General features: G+C 39.5%; 1 protein-coding gene across 2 annotated transcripts in view; it reads right to left on the reverse strand.

Annotated features, from left to right (window-relative positions):
- The window catches only part of SMARCA5 (SWI/SNF related, matrix associated, actin dependent regulator of chromatin, subfamily a, member 5), a 42,116-nt gene that overhangs the window by 13,634 nt on the left and 9,611 nt on the right, over positions 1 to 18,871 (reverse strand). For both annotated transcript variants that reach the window (XM_058666811.1, XM_058666810.1), the window contains 10 exons: positions 17,877 to 17,977; positions 16,002 to 16,102; positions 14,651 to 14,830; positions 11,391 to 11,546; positions 11,170 to 11,301; positions 7,851 to 7,919; positions 4,577 to 4,686; positions 2,422 to 2,648; positions 361 to 482; positions 130 to 282 (listed from right to left, as the gene is read on the reverse strand). In XM_058666811.1, the coding sequence (XP_058522794.1) occupies positions 130 to 282; positions 361 to 482; positions 2,422 to 2,648; positions 4,577 to 4,686; positions 7,851 to 7,919; positions 11,170 to 11,301; positions 11,391 to 11,546; positions 14,651 to 14,830; positions 16,002 to 16,102; positions 17,877 to 17,977 (1,351 nt within the window). The remainder of the gene's footprint in view (positions 1 to 129; positions 283 to 360; positions 483 to 2,421; positions 2,649 to 4,576; positions 4,687 to 7,850; positions 7,920 to 11,169; positions 11,302 to 11,390; positions 11,547 to 14,650; positions 14,831 to 16,001; positions 16,103 to 17,876; positions 17,978 to 18,871) is intronic.

The following is an 18,871-nucleotide window of genomic DNA, read 5'->3' on the forward strand; positions in this document are numbered from 1 at the left end:
AGACATCTTCAAAAAAATCCTCACACCAGGTAAAAGGAAAATAAAATTATACTATATCAAGTCATCTGTAGAATTAGCTTTTCCTATATAAAAAGCTACTAAGCACAGAATGTATTTGTTATTTCTTACCATAGCCTGCAGATCTACTTGAGGATTCCAATCTGAATCATACAAAATTACTACATCAGCAGTAGCAAGATTGATGCCAAGACCACCAGCACGTGTGCTTAACATGAAAACAAACTTCGTGCTGTTTGGTTCATTGTATGCATTAATGGAATCCTACAATACAAATAAAATGAATGTCAGACATTTGAATTGATTTTAAATAAATCATTATCATCCCAAGATTTCACTCACTTGTCTCTCATCATGGGGTGTCTGCCCATCCAACCTGCAATATTCGTAATTTCTCCACATGCAATAATCTTCCAAAATGTCCAACACCCTTGTCATCTGACTGAAGATTAGCACTCGTGAACCTGTTGGGTGAATATAATAGTTTGGTACTACAACTTTCAAAACAAAGATGTACTTGAAAATTTAAAACTAGAAATGACTAAGATTAACCTATTACCCCCTCAATTCCAAGGTATCCATAGCCAAGACAGAGTCCACATTATTAATTGTCCAAATCAATCACTCCCCAGCACTCTCATCATGGCACAGATACAAACAGTATTCGTACAGCACACTAGGGTAAACAGAAAAGTGTTTCCTCTGGTATAAGAGGTCTTGCCACCCCAAGACTGGAACAATCATTATGTTGTCATCCTACATCTTAAAAGTTCATAAAATGTATATTATGAAGAAAGCACGCATGGATTTATAAAATGTCAGACAATAATCTTAATTTAACTTATTGATAAATTTTCTGTGGCACTTTGCATATTTTAAAAATAACTTTTCTTGACTCGACAACTCTTACCAACATACAACTAACCCACGTTCACCACCATCCAAGTCCATACCCCTAGTGTCATTCCTGTTCTGAAGATCCATTCCTATCTGAAGTATCATAAATGTATGCCTTTTATCTACATTGGTCATCCTTCTTTTATCTGCCACCATTCAAATCATATGTGTTCCATTTATCTAGTCGAATAACACCTTTAGTACAATGTATAGACAAAAAGGGATCATCTGAAAAATAATGTTACACATGGATTTCAAAATCTGCACACTAGAAACCCTCTGTAAATTCTATTTTTCATGAATTTCCATGGTACCCATTAGGATACCTGAAGTACTCTCCTAACAAAGTGACCTGGGAAGTCTGAACAAGAGAAGCATTCTTGGCATTTTATGACAAAAAGCTGATATTCCTAGGAAAGCATATACAAAATGTGACTCTCAAATATGGGAGGTGTGGCTGTTTTATTTCCTGTTCACTTTCTAAGAGACTAACACCTTGGACTTGAAGAGAAGCAGGATGCAGTCCTTGCAGTAGAGATGCCCTGCAACTGCTTCTAGGTAATAGGACTTTACAATAAACCCCAACTGAGCCAGGAACAAGCAAACATCTACCAAAAAGGGGACTGTTGCAGAAAGAGTTACGAAAACAACGCCACTGACTGCCTCTCCCTGCATAGAGATAGCCACCCATGTGGCTGGAGCCTGGGGATGCTATGTACTTCCTTAGTCAATAATACAGTCTGACAGCTGCCACTAAGTGTTCTTCAATTTTCAGTGAGTTGCAGCCTGGCGGTGTGGCCTAGTGGCTAAAGTCCTCGCCTTGAACCGGGATCCCCTACGGGCGCCGGTTCTAATCCTGGCAGCTCCACTTCCCATCCAGCTCCCTCCTTGTGGCCTGGGAAAGCAGTTGAGGACGGCCCAAGGCTTTGGGACTCTGCACCCACGTGGGAGACCCGGAAGAGGTTCCTGGTTCCCAGCTTCGGATCAGCACAGCACCGTCTGTTGCAGTCACTTGGAGAGCGAACCATTGGACGGAAGATCTTCCTGTCTCTCCTCCTCTCTGTATATCTGACTTTCCAATAAAAATAAATAAATCTTTAAAAAAAATTTTTTTTCAGTGAGTTATTCTCTTTCAATATGACTGATAATTATATGTAAATCTGAATTGCATGAATCTGATTTTGATGCCATGTACTTACCCTGTGACAGAAGTATAAATCATGTATCCAGAATTAGGCCTGAGACACAGCCAGTTCAAGCAATGACTGGTTGTTTCTGGGCTTAAATCCTCAGTTTGACTAGCTGAATAAATTTCAACTTTAATGGTTCCACCAATTAGCAGCCCTAACATTAGGGCTGGGAGAGGCAGTGAGCTCAGCTAGTAAAAGACTTTTTTAATGTTTCACATTCCAACACTGGAACATGTCAAGAGCAGTCATCTCCATACACACCACTATCTTGTTTCATGTTTTCATTATTTTTCAATTAGATACCAGCAACAAATACCTTGTTCCTTTAATTTAGGTAGAAGTTTGTCTAACACGACCATTTTACCACTGTTGGTAACTAGATGCATATCTGTTGTATAAGGTGGACCAGGCTCAGCTCCATCAAAGAGATACGGATGATTACAGCATTTTCTCAACTGCATCAGGATGTTCAATAACCTCATTTTGTCCATCTTCCCTGCTGAATTTAGGATGTCTATATCCTTCATTAATATCCGAGTATACCTATTAAGAAGAAAATTATTTTAAGGGAAAATAATCTCCAACCAATTCCAGATACAGCCCCCCTCATCTCAGTCACTTGTCAGAAACAATCTAAAAACTTTTTGGTGATTCCGAAAGTTAACATTTTTAGCCACTTATTTCCTTCTTTATTGTCAGTGCTCCTGATACTGACATTCATGCCTTGGGTACTGCTTATAGTTCCTTTGTTTTTAAGAATTAGTGAAAGAAAGAGGGACAAAGAGCTCCCATTCTAGGGTTGGTGTAGTGGCCTATCAGGTTAAGCCACAACCTGCAACCCTGACATCCCATATGGGTGCCGGTTCACGTTCCAGCTCCTCCATTTCCCAATCAGCTTTCTGCTGATGAAACTGAGAAGGCAGCAGAGGATGGCCCAAGTCCTGGGGATCCTGCACTCACATGGGTGACCCAGCTGAAGCTCTTGGCTACTGGCTTCAGCCTTGACCCATAGTCAGTCACTGCAGTCTTTTGTGGAGTGAACCAGCAGAAGGAAGAACTTCATCTCCACTCTCCTCTCTCTATCTCTTCCACTCAAATAAATGAATCTTTTTTTAAAAAAAAAAAATTGGGGCTAATCATATATGGGCGCCAGTTCTTGTCCCAGTGCCTCCACTTCCCATCCAGCACTTGCTTGTGGCCAGAGAAACCAATAGAGGACAGCCCAAAGCCTTGAGACCCTGCATCCCGAGTGGGAGATACAGAATAAGTTCCTGGCTTGGGATCGGCTCAGCTCCAGCCATTGCAGCCACTTGGGAAGCCTTTAAAATACTGAAAACGAAATACGGAATTAAATACACCTGATATGATGAGGACACCAAGAAGCTCTATTTCCCTCCTTTGACTATAACACTTCTGTCAAAATATAACAAGGTAAGTTTTGTTTAATTGTATCTACTTCATTGCTAATTCATGTTAGCCTTTTTTCTCCAAAAAAGCACTAAATCAATGGTTTCTAGCCTTTCAAATTTCAGACATCCAAAAAATCTGTGAAAGAAACAGATTTTAGCAACGAACTATAAAAACTACTCAGTTTTTCAACTTAACTTTGCCCTGTGTTTTCAAAAGGAGCTACCATGGGCCTGGTGTAATGGTTCAGTGGTTCAATTTTCGCTTTACAAGTGTCAGGATCTTATACGGGCGCCAGTTCATGTCTCAGAGCTCCATTTCCCTTTCAGTTCCTTGCCTGCGGTCTGGGAAAGCAGTAGAGGGTCAGGTCAAACAAACCCTTGGGACCCTGTAACCACATTGCCGACCCAGGAGAAGCTCCTGATTAGCTTTGGATTGGCTCAGCTCTGAAAACTGTGGCCACCTGGGGAGTGAACCAGGAAGATCTTTGTCTCCTCTCTGTAAATCTGATGACTTTCCAACAAAAACGAACTAAGTCTTTAAAAAGAGAGAGGGGAAAAAAAAACTGCTATGTATCATCACCACCATTTTAAAAAGAGCATTTTATCTGCCAAAAAAAAAAACCCTCTAGAAAGGGAGAACCTTTTCAACTAGATAAATACAGCAATAAAGAGTAAGAGAACATGTAGGTATTTTCACACTTCACAATCTACTGCATCAGAGGCTAGCACTATTCCATGACTCACAATTTGTCAGTTTTGTTTTACCACAACAAAACAAACAGAAAGTTCAAAGGGTTTTAGATAAATCCCTGTTTGTTTAAATACCAAATTCAATTTCTGGATTATCCTTCATCCTTAACCTGCCATCTAAAGACTCAAGACTTTGTACCATACATTTGCTGGACTGGTCTTCAATTACATGGGTAGAAAATTCTTCCCAAGTTGATTTCAATCCAACAAACAAGAATTTCATGAAAATACAAATTAGGAAAACGAGCCACTGCACACATGAAATTTAGGAGAAAGTCCAGAATGAACTCCAACACATCTCAGAATACATACCATTCCCTTTGCATTTTGCTAAGACCCACATAGATCTTTACTTCCTTCTTTGGGGGCAAACTCTTCTCAACATCAGCCTTGATTCGCCGGAGGAGAAATGGACGCAAAACCTTAAAAAGAAAAAGAAATCCTTACTTCTGATAGTGGTATCATTTCAAGAATTTTTAAATTATTTATTAAATATATTTTTAAAACACACTTTCTGTTTGAGTATCAAGCCAGTTTCAGGAGTTTTCCTTTCCAAATATATAGTTTACTACAACTAGGTTTCTGAAGAGCAATAATAAGATTTATTCAACATGTGATGTGAATAATTTGCTATACTCTCATAAAACACTAAAGGACACAATAAATTTTAATGATAGTGTGTTCAGTATTTATCATCCTTCAGGTTTAAAACTAGCTACTTGAATACAGGCTGACACTGCTTAAGGAATGGCTGCATCCACATAAATATTTTTGTGGCTACCTTTTAAATTGACTATCTTAATTTATGAAAGCAGACAATATTTCATCTATGTAATACTTAATTTATGAAATTAGTGAAAAATTTTATAAGATTTTGTGAAAAATTTAATTTATGAAACTGCTTAATTATGAAAGCAAATACAAATTACAGGTGTAATTTATTAAATTTTCATCAAGTAAACATAACCAGTATCTAGTTAAACCTAACACCTTAGGGCCCGGCGGCGTGGCCTAGCAGCTAAAGTCCTCGCCTTGAAAGCCCCGGGATCCCATATGGGCGCCGGTTCTAATCCCGGCAGCTCCACTTCCCATCCAGCTCCCTGCTTGTGGCCTGGGAAGGCAGTTGAGGACGGCCCAATGCATTGGGACCCTGCACCCGCATGGGAGACCCGGAAGAGGTTCCAGGTTCCCGGCATCGGATCAGCGCGCGCAGTGGCCCGTTGCGGCTCACTTGGGGAGTGAATCATCGGATGGAGGATCTTCCTCTCTGTCTCTCCTCCTCTCTGTATATCTGGCTTTCCAATAATAATAAAATCTTCAAAAAAAAAAACAACCTAACACCTAACACCTTAGTGACTCTTTCTCGAGTCACTCCTAGTCACCAATCCTCCTCCTTTTCCTTGAGGGTAAACTTTTTTTTTTTTTCCAATTTACTCGTTTTTACTGGAAGGCCACATGCATGCAGGATCCCAAGGCTTTGGGCCATTCTCTACTGCCTTCCCAGGCCAGAAGCAGGGAGCGAGATGTGAAGTGGAGCAGCCAGGACTTGTACACAAGGCTAGGATTTGGTGCACGCAAGGCTAGGACTTGTCCACTGAGCCACTGCACTGGGCTGGTAAACAACATACATACTTTCAAACACAATACACTACTTTAGCCTGTAATTTTTAACTTTACACACACAAAGTCATTCAATATACACTCATTAATACCATTTTCTTTATTCAACATGTCTGTTAAATTTGTGTTGCATTTTAAATGTTTTGTTCCTAATTTGTACCATTCTTTGTTCTTTTTGTTACATCATTATTTTTACATTGCTTTATAAAGATAACAGGTGTATTACAAAATAAATTAAAAACTAACAAGAAAAAAATCAGCAAAACATGTTTGTTAACACTACTTAAGAGAGCTTTAGTTGTAGTCCACAAGCATCAACAACCACTAGGTGAGTTAAGACCTCTGCCCCACTTGCTGCGTTACACAAGTTCCCAGCTAAATGAAGCTGGATAAACCCAGCTCAATCCATAAACTCTGGATTTATTATTAAATTATGTATTAGCTATTAACATGTATGTGGAGAAGGACCTTGAGGGTGTCGTTTGGCAGCATTAAAAAACTGATAATTATGTAATTTAATGCCTAAGCTTCCTGGTGACACCTTAATCTGCCTTGGATTATCACAGGCATTTATACTGGGAATTTTAGAGAAAGAAGCAGAATATCCCAGATCTTTGTATCCTGGCATGACAAAGCATCTTCAAGCTACCCTATAAACAAAAAGCATGCAGTGGGGACATTCCCTGCAGTGCTAATTTCCCTGGGGCACTGATTCAAAGTTCTAGCTGCTCCACTTCCCATTCAGCTCTGTTTGCATGCCTGGGAAAGCAGCAAAGGATATCCCAAATGCTTGGGCCCCAGCACCACTAGGGAGATCCAGAAGAAACTCCAAGCTCCTAGTTTCAACCTGAGCAGGCTCCATTTGTTGGGCTCTTTTGGAGTGGGTAAAACAGATCTTTGTCATTCCTTCTCTCACTGCAAATCTGCCTTCCAAATAAAAATAAATACAGCTTTAAAATAAAAAAACTGCTTGATTCTGTTATGTGGGTTGCTTATTTGCTTCACCTACATGCAAATACCCATTTACTAAAGAAAAAAATCAACAGCACAGAATTAAGACAAAAATGCAAAAAGAAACATCAAACTCCTCTGCCTGCTTTTCCACCAGTAAGACTACATAAATACTCCAAAATGCTTCACATACCTAAATCAAAATCAAATATTTAGCTGTCTAAATGAGTCAAATGCGTCCAAGAAATTATAACCTCTGAATATTTTTTTTTAAATCTCAATATATAAAAATCTGTCTAATATCCGTGTCTTACACTCAGGTTCCAATCAAGGATAGGTGTTGCTGTAGTGGTACAGAACGTTAAGTTACCACCTGAAAGACGGGCATCCCATGCAAGTACTGGCTTAAGTTCCAGGTACCACAACTCTGATCCAGCTCCCTGCTAATGTGCCCAGGCAAGTACCAGAAGGTGGTCCAAGTGCTTGGGCTCCTGTGACCCATGTGGGAGACCCAGATGAAGTTCCAGGTTCCTGACTTGCACCTGACCGGGATGCAGCCATTGCAAGCATCTGCAGAGTGATCAAAAATCCAGTGTGTGCTATCTACAACTCTGCCTTTCAAATAAATAAATTAAAAAAAAAAAAAAAAAAAACAAGAAGACTTAAGTGCCTGGCACAATAGCCTGGCGGCTAAAATTCTTGCCTTGCATGTGCCAGGATTCCCATATGGGTTCCAGTTCATATCCCAGCTGCTCTACTTCCCTTCTAAATTCCTGCTTGTGGCCTTGGAAAACAGTCAAGGACAGCCCAAAGCCTTGGGATCCTGCACCTGCATGGGAGACTTGAAAGAAGCTCCTGGCTTGTGATCCTTTTGAATGGCGCAACTCCAGTCACTGTCCACCACTTGTTATCAGCGGACGGAAGATCTTTCTGTCTCTCCTCCTCCCTATATATCTGCCTGTCCAATAAAAATAAATTAATTTATATATACTTAAACATTTCCTCATATACTTACCATATGAAGTCTTTCAACTAGCTTCTGATCCCCAAGGCAGTTGTTTGTATCAAACCAGGAGTCAAAGTCCTAGATTAACAAATAACAATATCTTAAATACTGTATAATGTAGTTACAACTCCAATTTCTAAAACCAATATATCTAAGTTCTGATCCACAAGTCATTTATGCTAAGTCTATTTTTTCATGTGTCACTGTCACTAATTTCAACAAGCCCTTTAGGCATATGATTTAAGTATTTTTTTCAAAAATATCAGTATTAGGGGGCTAGTATGTGAGTATGGGGAAGCTAGTGTGTTGGCAGAGCAAGCTAAGCCTCTGCCTCTGGTACCAGCATTCCCTATGGGGGTCATTTTGAGTACCAGATGCTCCAATTCCATTAAGCTCCATGCTTACATCCTGACAAAGCAGCAGAGGCTGGCCTAAGTTCTTGGGCCCCAAAGGGAACCAAAAAGAAGCTGCTGGTTTCAGGTCAGCTCAGCTCCAGCCATTGTGGCCATTTGGGGAGTGAATAAGCAAATGGAACATCTCTATCCCTCCTCTCTCTGTAACTATCTTCCAATACAAATAAATCTTTCAAACAAAAAATATCAACATGATGTTTCCATTAAAAAGTTGGAAATGATAGCTAAAACATTCAATCAACCAAAGAGTTCATACGGATTAAAAAAAACTGTGGTGAGTCCAGCATGGTAGTCTAGTGAGTTAAGTCTTTGCCTTCCATGTGCTGGAATCCCGTAAGGGCAAAGCTTCTTATCCCGGCTGTTCCATTTCCCTTCCAGCTCCCTGCTTGTGGCCTAGGAAAACAGTAGAGAATGCTCCAAAGCCTTAGGCCCTTGAACAGGCTTGGGAGACTTGGAAGAAGCTCCTGGCTCCTAGTTCAGATCAGTTTGGTTCCAACCATTGCGGCCACTTGAGGACTGAACCAGCAGTTGGAAGATCTTTCTTTCTCTCCTTCTCTCTGGAAATCTGACTAAATCTGATAAAAATAAATAAATATGTAAAAAAAAAAATACCTAAAGATCACCTATTTTAAAAAAAATGTGGTATATATGCATGCAAAGGAGTACCATTTTAACTATTATAAAAGGATGCAATTCCATCATTTACAAAATAAAAAACTGATTATGATGGAGGACATCACCTTGTGTGAAATAAGCCAGACAGAACTATTACACATTCTCACTTACATGTGGGAGCTAAAAATTAAGGGAAAAAAAAAAAAAAAGAAATGAAAAAACAAAACAGGCGAGCAGCAAGGTAAGCCAGTGTGACAATGGCATCCCATCTGAGTGTCAGTTCAAGCTCCAGCTACTCTACTTCTGACCCAGCTCTCTACTAAGGCACCAACACAGTGGAAGGATGGCCCATAAACTTGGGACCCTGTCACCCAGATAAACACTGGCTTTGTGGCTACTGCCTGCTGGTCCAGTCCTGACTGTTGCAACCATTTGGAGAACAAACCAGCAGACTCCGCTAACTCAGCCTTTCAAGTACATAAATCTTAGAAAAAAAAAAAACTGTGTATAAGTGTTGCTGCAAATAGTTGATCCAACTTCATTTTATATCTTTACCAAACCAACAATGTTTAAGAAAGATACATTACCATAGCTTGTAATGATACATAATTATTTTTAAATTTACTGTCTATTGAGTGAAATGGCCATAGTTTCATTTGATGGTTTATGGCACTTGCCTATATTCCCACACAAGTAGGGTTTTCTGATATTTTAGTTGTTGAATTATTTAATTAGAATGCAAATCAATTAAAACTGTTATCTTAAAAAATAAAAATGAAGGAAGAGAATATCATTACAGTCTTCAAACTGTATCTGTGAACTGTACTGAATCAGTTATCTTTGTAATATCACAGTAACATAGAATGGATAAAAATTCTGTCGTAGTGATTATTCATTTGCTGTGACCTTGAGAATACAGTGTTAATTCCTTATAAAAAAAAAAAAAAAAACACACCTGGGTCTGGGGCAGTAGCCTAGTGGCTAAAGTCCTGGCCAGAATCCCGTATGAGTGCCAGTTCACATCCTGGATGCTCTGCTTCCCTTTCAGCTCCCTGCTTGTGGCCTGGGAAAAGCAGCTGAGGATGGCCCAAGGCCTTGAGACCCTGCACCTGCATGGGAGACTCTGAAGAAGCTCCAGGCTTCAGACATGCTCAGCCCCAGCCACTGCGGCTGCTTGGGGAGTGAACTAGCAGACGGCAGATCTTTCTGTCTCTACTTCACTCTGTAAATTTGATTTTCCAATAAAAATAAATCTTAAGAGGAAAAAAAACCTTAAAGGATGTCTTAGAAACAGTAGATAACAAATATTCTCGAAAAGCATCCTTCCTGATGTTCACAAAAGCTCAAAACTAAAGAAAATTACATCATAACTTTGTTTATGACCCACTTACTCAAAGCCAAGGTTTCCAGAGGAATGTCAATTCTAATGAAACTAACAGTGACACTGATATTCAAACACTAAAACAAAGTTCTAACAAAGATTAATATATTACTGCAGAAATTCTCTATATTGTCAAAATACATAAAAACGAAAACTGCAGAGTTTGAGTAAATCTTTTATAACAAGGACTTCCCACTCATATTATTTTAATATGATCCTCAACACTATACCCCAAGAGACTGTTTTTTACTTTCATTTGCATAAATGTACTTAATAACAGAGCTCTTCGAATCCCAAGCCCCAATCCAGTTATGGGACGAAAAGATTCAAAAATGAACTTTGGTCCACCAAAGAAAATCCTGCAAATACCAACACCACTCTAAACATACATATTATGTTTAAGGTACAACTAATGGTTCATACACTTGATCTTAGCCAGAAGTCTGAGAAGCGATACAACTAATGGTTCATATAGCTATTTAACCACTGCTACTACATCTAAGACTGCAAATAATCTATCCATGTATAAAGATTAGTCGTTAAGTCATAATGTAACAATGGCTAGACAGATTTCACATTTGAATGCTATCTTTGAAATTTAAACATGCGATTTGAAACCAAAATTCAATTCAAGAATACTTTTACACAATATCTTGAAAACACAGAACAAAGTCAGCTGACCTATCAAAGAGGACTGATAATCTCTGTCATTCTAGGTCAAGAAATCAGCAATCTGAAAGAAGGTAGAAACCAAACATCCAAAAATACATTCTCAGAATGCAAAGATAATTTAGGCTATGTCAGACTAACACTAAAGCATGAAAAATGATTATTCGAAGCAGAGTTGAAAGGCAAGCCGCTTCTATTACTGAAATACACAGCCATTAAAGAAAATGTTATCAACCAAGAAAAAACTTACATCAGCTGAATTAAACACATCTGGCAGCAAAAAATTAAGAAGTGACCAAAGTTCATGCAAGTTGTTCTGAAGTGGTGTTCCAGTTAACAACAATCGATTTGTAGTCTTGAATTCCCTCACTATTTCTGACAACTGAAAGAAAATAGCCAAGATACATGATTACAATATAAAAGCAAACTAATCCAATTCTTAAATATGAGAACTTTTAAATATTGAATTACCTTAGATTTTTCATTTTTGATCCTGTGAGCTTCATCTATAACTAAGTATCTCCAATTAAATTTTTTGAACACAGATTTTTCCTTGATAAGCATTTCATATGATGTTACACATACATCCCATTCTCCTGGCAATAAAACATCTCTGACAAAAGCAGCCTGTGTAACAAGAAAATTAGATCATTGAGATACCAATTACACATGAAATTAACTGATAACTACTAATCTATTACATAAATAGAGGAGGACATATTAAAAAGGGGCAGCTGCTAAAACAAACTTTTCTATCACTAAATTAACTTCATTGATCACTTAAGTGTCAAAGAAACTAGTGTGGCTCAAGCACAATGGCTCAACTGGCTAATCCTCCACCTCCAAGCACATTGCATATGGATACCAGCTGGTGCACCCTGGCTGCTCCGCTTCCCATGCAGCTCCCTATTTGTGAGGACAGCCCAATGCCTTGGGACCCTGCACCTGCATGGGAGACCTGGAAGAAACCCTTGGCTTCAGATCAGCTCAGCTCCAGCCATTGCGGCCACTTGGAAAGTGAACCAGCAGATGGAAGACCTTTCTCTCTGTCTCTCCTTATCTCTGTAAATTTGCCCTTTCAATAAAAATAAATCTTGAAGTAAATAAATTAAAAGAAACTGGCAAAGTAGATACCTGCAAAATTTAAGACTAACTTGGAAAGATCCCACTAGGTCTTGAAATTCTTAGGATGTGGCTTTATGCAAAGAGTAAAAGGCATTGTTAAATAAGACTGAAGCATAGTATAAAATAAACTTTCATTCCCTCAGGATTATTTAAATATTAACATATTATCTTATTATCCTCATTTTACAGATGAAAAATGGAAACCAAAGATTAGGTAACCGAATCCCAAAACACAAAAACAATTTGGTAACTTAAAATATCCAAAGTAACTATAAACAGAGAAAGAAAATAACAACAAATCATCATTCATACAATGAGGAAAAGCAAAAATACCTATTTCAGACTATACGAATGTATTTCTAAATCTGAACTCTATATTCGCAATTCACAATTTCCAAATATTTTCACTGGAAAAGGTTATTGAAAAGTGATCAAACTTCATTCTGGTACGATTCACAACTCACGAAGTTCTTGTGACTAACTTAATCTATCTTTTCAAAACTGTTGCAGGAGCAGGCATTTGGCACAGCAGTTAAGACACTCCAGGAATGCCCACATCCTCCACTATAGTACCTGAAGTCCTAGCTCTGCTTTCCATCCTAAATTCCCTGAAAATTAACAATATGGGAAGCAGAATTGCACCACACAGGAGAAACAGACTGAGTTGCAGGAGCCTAGCTAGACCTGGCCCACCAGTCACTGCCAGCATTTGGAAAACTCAACCTGCAAATCAAAGTGCTCACTCATATGCATATTCACTCTCTGCCTTCAGATAACTTTAATTAAAAAAAAAAAAAATGCTACTCTTACTCCTACCGCTATAAAACGACTAAAACTCTAGCTCCCTAAATCTTCCAGTACCTCATCTAAAATCTTTTAAAAACAAGACATTTCTAAGACAGAACAAAGCCCTTGATTTTTGCATGCTCACTCCCTAAAAGGAGAAATTAGATCCTTACTTTCTACAATCTCTTAATGCCTTATCCACATTAAGAGTCTTAAACATTAATCAAGACATATGTTTAAGCTACTAATACTTGTAAAGATCCTTCTCTTTCATTCTTTCAGTTAACACCCCAACTAAGCTTAATTTTAATGTAAAAATGCAACAACCCACTGACAAAAGCTTGGGCATGGGAGGGCCAGGCAAAAGTATCTGCTGGAAAATGCCAAGACTGAGGGTGGGCCATCTCAGACTAAGCCCCAGTACCCACTGGCACGTGCAAGACTTAAGGCTGGTATCCTTACTTGGCCACGGATTCCACCAGTGAGCAGAAGAGCTGGGATGGGGCGTTGGACAGTGTGGAAAGGCACCAGACTGGGCCAGCTTGCTGCATCTGCTAGCGCACAGGAGAACCAGCTGGGTTCAGTCACATCAGGCAGACTACAGTGTCCCTAGGTTGGCAGCCCCCGCCAGGCAGTATGAGAACCAGAGTTAGGGGCAAGCCAGGCTGGACAAGGCAGCAGCACCTGTCAAATACCTGTGGGCTGGATCTGGAGGCATGTCAGACTGAGCTAAGCTGCAGCATTCATGGGTGTACAAGACAATCAGATGGTACATGTGATGGACTGGGTTCAGCCCATGGCACATGCTGGCACACACAAAAACTGAGCTGTCTTTGTCTCTCCTTCTCTCTGTAAATCTGCCTTTCCAATACAGATATTTAAATTTAAAAAAAAAAAAAAGAAAGAAGATGGAGGTAGGTCTGGTAGAGGTTATTGAGGGTCAGTCAAACTAGGCTGCAGCACACACTAATGTGCATAAGGTCCAGGCCTACGGCAGGCTGGGCTGCATAGGCCACCACATTCATCAGTTTGCATGAGATGGGGCTGGGAGCAAACTGACCAGGCAGCTGCATCCATCTGTGCCTCAGCTGCTGCAGGTGACAGACCAAACTTGGCCAGGTTTCGTGGGTGACTACATCATTGGACTCAAACCCTGGCCACAGGGAAAATCATAATATACATGGCACGACTTTGGAGTGCATGTGTCAGCAATGGGCCTCCTGAGCACCTGATGTCTATGCAGTGGACAGAGTGCACAGATGCACACGGCAACCAGTTCATTTAGGCCAGCAGAGCATGTCAAGTGCCTCAGCAGAGAATGGAAAATAAAACAGGTTGGACCACTCTTCTGACCAAGCTTTGCAACATGCTCCCGGGCCTGTGGATACACTAAGGTGGGCTTTGTCAGCCAATAAACCTTGGGAAGATCTTCTCACCCCTAATGTAACAAAATGGATGACATACCACAACTAACAAAACCACTCAAATAATATCTTCAGAACACTTTTTTCTCCACATGGGGGTCTCTTAGGTGTCATCAAATGACTGTCCACCATCCCTGGGTACTAATGTAGTTTGACAGCCAGAAGCATCCTCCAACCTTGTGTACACAGAAGAAAAAAAAAAAACAAATATTTGTCCCACCTACCTTCCTCTATGCCCACATGGTCATGTGGGTCTCCCAATCCTAATCAGAGACCCACACGGCCAACTAAACAACAATATTAACATAATTAATAACATACTAATGAAATCTTTAAAAAAAATTCTACTAAACATTACTAAAAATAAAATTACTAAAACAAATACTAAAAACTTACTCTTTGTTCTTTATCTCCTATCAAACAAACAGACCTAAGCGTTGGTACCCATCTCTTGAATTCACTCATCCAGTTGTGCAATGTAGACTTCGGTACCAAAACCATATGAGGACCAGGAATATTTCTATAGTGTTTCATGTACCCGAGGAGAGAAATTGTTTGAAGAGTCTTTCCCAGCCCCTGAAAGATTTCAAAATAATCACCAATGAAAAACAAACAAATTACTGTTTTCATATTTATAGCTCCCACTAACGTATATAAGGGTAGTTCAGAGTTTGTAAGAAATAGAATTTTAAAGTGCGTTCTGGTACCAAAAGTTTCAAAATCCATTCACAATTTTTTTCTAATACACATTCTACACAAGTTTATTACAGCACTTTCATAAAGGAAACACAGTGATATCTAAGGCTAACATACAGCAAGAATATAGTATGTTTTGCAGCCCAATGGTGTTGTGTCATATATCATTTGTAAGTCTATTAGAGAAGCTCTGTTTTCACTCCCACAAGCCCAAAAAATTTAAGTGATTTTACCCTAGGTCATCAGCAACAACAAAACTGAAATACATTTCTTGTGACTCCAAACTTTTTCCAAGGAATTGCCTTAACACTAAAGTAATGAGAAAATTTAAAATCTTCATCGTAAATAGTAAAGAAATAAAACATTTCATGAAAGAACTTTAAAAGCTAACAACCTGGGAAAAATTAGTGCTTACTAGTGAAAAACATTTCGTGTCTTAATTTTTTTTTAATAGAACTGAAAGGATATTTAGAGTATCTATATTATTAGAACCAAATAAATACAAACAACACTGGTTCAATATGCAAGAGAAAGAGAGAAAGAGAGAGAGAGAGAGAGAGAGAGAGAGAGAGAGAACTGCAAAAAAATGGTGAAATCACTGTATTACAAAAGCCAAATAAAAATAACTTTCTTGAGACCAGTGATCTTGTACAACAGATTATTAAATGGACATCTGTGACACTGACATCCCAAGTCAGAGGCCAGCTCAAGTTCTGGCTGCTCAGCTTCCCATCCAACTTCCTGCTAATGCATGTTGGGGGTGGGGCATGATTGGCAGTCCAGGCACTTGGCCGCTGCCACCCTTATGAAGACCAGGATGGCATTTCTGACTCCTGAATAGAATCTACTTCTCTCTCTGCCTTTCAGATATATAAGCTTAAAAGAAAAAGATTATTCACAAAAGAAGAGACTCCACTTATATAACTAAAGCAAGTTCATTTTATCAGTTCACAGTAATCTGATTAACTGTTTCAGATTAAAATAAAAATACAAGACGTTATCTGACTTTTGTAATCTATACTCAGTTTTGAAAACCCTGTGAAGCACTTACCATTTCATCTGCCAGGATACCATTGATGCCATTCTCATACAAAGAAATGAGCCAATTTAATCCTCGGACTTGATAATCCCTCAGTTTACCCCACTTTACATCTAAGGACGAAAAAAAAAAGGAGGGATCATTTTAAAGACAAGAAGTAACAAGGCATCACTTTTTAAAAAAAGTTTTTTTAATTTTTTATTAGAAAGTCAGATATACACAGAGGAGGAGAGATAAAGAGGAAGATATTCTATCCGCTGATTCACTCTCCAAGTGACCTCAATGGCCAGAGCTAAGCCAATCCACTTTGCTTCCAGTTCCCTGCTTGTGGTGTGGAAAGCACCTGTGCAAGAGATGCAGAAGTTGTTCCTGGCTTCAGATCAGTTCTGTTCCAGCCACTGTGGCCACTTGGAAAATGAACCAGGATTGGCAGATCTGCTTATCCAAAATATTTATTTAGAAAAAAAAAAAAAACCCTAGGCACACAGTAGCTAATCCTCCTTTCTCCCTCACATGCCCAAAATGTAACGTTATACACAGTAAAGGGACTGTCAAGTTTCTAATGAGCGATCTGTCCAGCTGAAGTTCAAATTCACTGGTACTGGGCCCGGCAGCGTGGCTTAGCGGCTGAAGTCCTCGGGATCCCATATGGGCGCCGGTTCTAATCCCAGCAGCTCCACTTCCCATCCAGCTCCCTGCTTGTGGCCTGGGAAAGCAGTCGAGGACGGCCCAAAGCTTTGGGACTGTGCACCCACGTGGGAGACCTGGAAGAGGTTCCAGGTTCCCGGCTTTGGATCGGCGCAGCACTGGCCCGTTGCGGCTCACTTGGGGAGTGAATCATCGGATGGAAGATCTTCCTCTCTGTCTCTCCTCCTCTCTGTATATCTGACTTTCAAATAAAGTGAATAAATCTTTAAAAAAAAAAAATTCACTGGTACTTCAAAGTTACAATTAATTAAGTAACAAATCCAAATAGCATGACTTCTACTGAACTTTATACATTTGTTTATTTAATGCAACTACTAGGAGCACACAAATTAAAGTGACCAGAGGAGATGACACAAAACAAAATAAAACAAAACAAGCTAAATTCAGTTAGAGCAGAGGGAAGTCTCTGATCCTTCCAAATAAAGATAATTAAAAAGCAAAACTCAAACCTTGTTAAATACACTTTCTTAAACCAGTGACAACTATTATTTCATTAAGAAATCAAAGCGTTGGGCCTGGTGGCGTGGCCTAGCGGCTAAAGTCCTTGCCTTGAAAGCCCCGGGATCCCATATGGGCACCGGTTCTAATCCCGGCAGCTCCACTTCCCATCCAGCTCCCTGCTTGTGGCCTGGGAAAGCAGTTGAGGACGGCCCAAAGCTTTGGGACTCTGCACCCACGTGGGAGACCCGGAAGAGGTTCCAGGTTCCCGGCTTCAGATTGGCGTGCACCGGCCCGTTGCGGCTCACTTGGGGAGTGAATCATGGGACGGAAGATCTTCCTCTCTGTCTCTCCTCCTCTCTGTATATCTGACTTTGTAATAAAAATAAATAAATCTTTAAAAAAAAAAAGAAATCAAAGCATTAATACAAACCACCAGGAAATAACCCAGCAAAAGTCACGACTTTTTTTTTTAAATTAGTTTCTTATCCTGAAACAAATGCAAGCCACAAAATTTTGGCTTTGCATATACCTTACAGCACTGATAAACAGAATATTTTATACATTTTGAAACAGCTATGTAACACTCTGCTATCTGCATCAAAAGAAATTAGAACTCATTTCACAAGCAATGAAAAACAATCTTTAAAAATTACAAATAAGACAATTCTCTAACATAACCCAAAGGAAGTCTAATCTCACATTTTTTTTAAACTAAGTAATTAAATATCTTTAACATACATGATGGAGAGTCTTCAAATCGGGTGCAAACATTGGTGGCTTTGGAGCTTTCTGTTAACAGTTCTTCATCTTCCTCTTGCTCTGTTCTACGATGTCGGTAGCTGTGAAGTTAAAAATAAAAATCAACTGCGTTTTCACTTCAATCTTAACAACTATTTCTTCGTACTTCCAAGGCTGACCAAGGCCGTACAATAATTTTTACACAGGTATCTAAGACCAAGACATAAACAGTAGTTTAAAACTGAAATCTTCCACATGGTTCCCTAAGTTGCACATAAAATTGGTGTTAAAATATGGTAATATCATACACTGGCTAGTATCTCATAAGTTCAAACATGAGAGTCCAATTTCAAAGCAACATGCCACAATAAAAATCTCATGTCAGTCAAATTTACCTTCTTGCCAAAATTCTGTAAACTGCATTTTTAAAATTACAACTCTGACCAGAAATTATAGAACAAAGATTTAGTTGTTTAAGCAATGATTCCACCTTAGGATTTATCAGAATTATTCAAAAAATTAAAGTTTCTATGTCCAGATTTTAATATTCCTAGAGTGTGCCTATGGGAAACATTTTCTGAAATTGTAATACTGCCCTATTTCCTGCTCTCTAAACAGTTCAGATTAGTACAACTCATTCCCCAATTCTGAAGCTTGCAGCTTTACACCTTAATATTTCCAACAAATATTTCTGTGACCTATGTCTGGATCAAGATCTCTATTTGGGCCCGGCGGCGTGGCCTAGTGGCTAAAGTCCTTGCCCTGAATGCACCAAGATCCCATATGGGCGCCGGTTCTAATCCCGGCAGCTCCACTTCCCATCCAGCTCCCTGCTTGTGGCCTGGGAAAGCAGTTAAGGACAGCCCAAAGCCTTGGGACCCTGCACCTATGTGGGAGACCTGAGGGAAGTTCCTGGCTCCTGGCTTAGGACTGGCACAGCACTGGCCATTGCGGCTCACTTGGGGAGTGAATCATCGGACGGAAGATCTTCTTCT

This window comes from Ochotona princeps, chromosome 7 (genome assembly GCF_030435755.1).
Source record: "Ochotona princeps isolate mOchPri1 chromosome 7, mOchPri1.hap1, whole genome shotgun sequence".
Classification (NCBI taxonomy): domain Eukaryota; kingdom Metazoa; phylum Chordata; class Mammalia; order Lagomorpha; family Ochotonidae; genus Ochotona; species Ochotona princeps.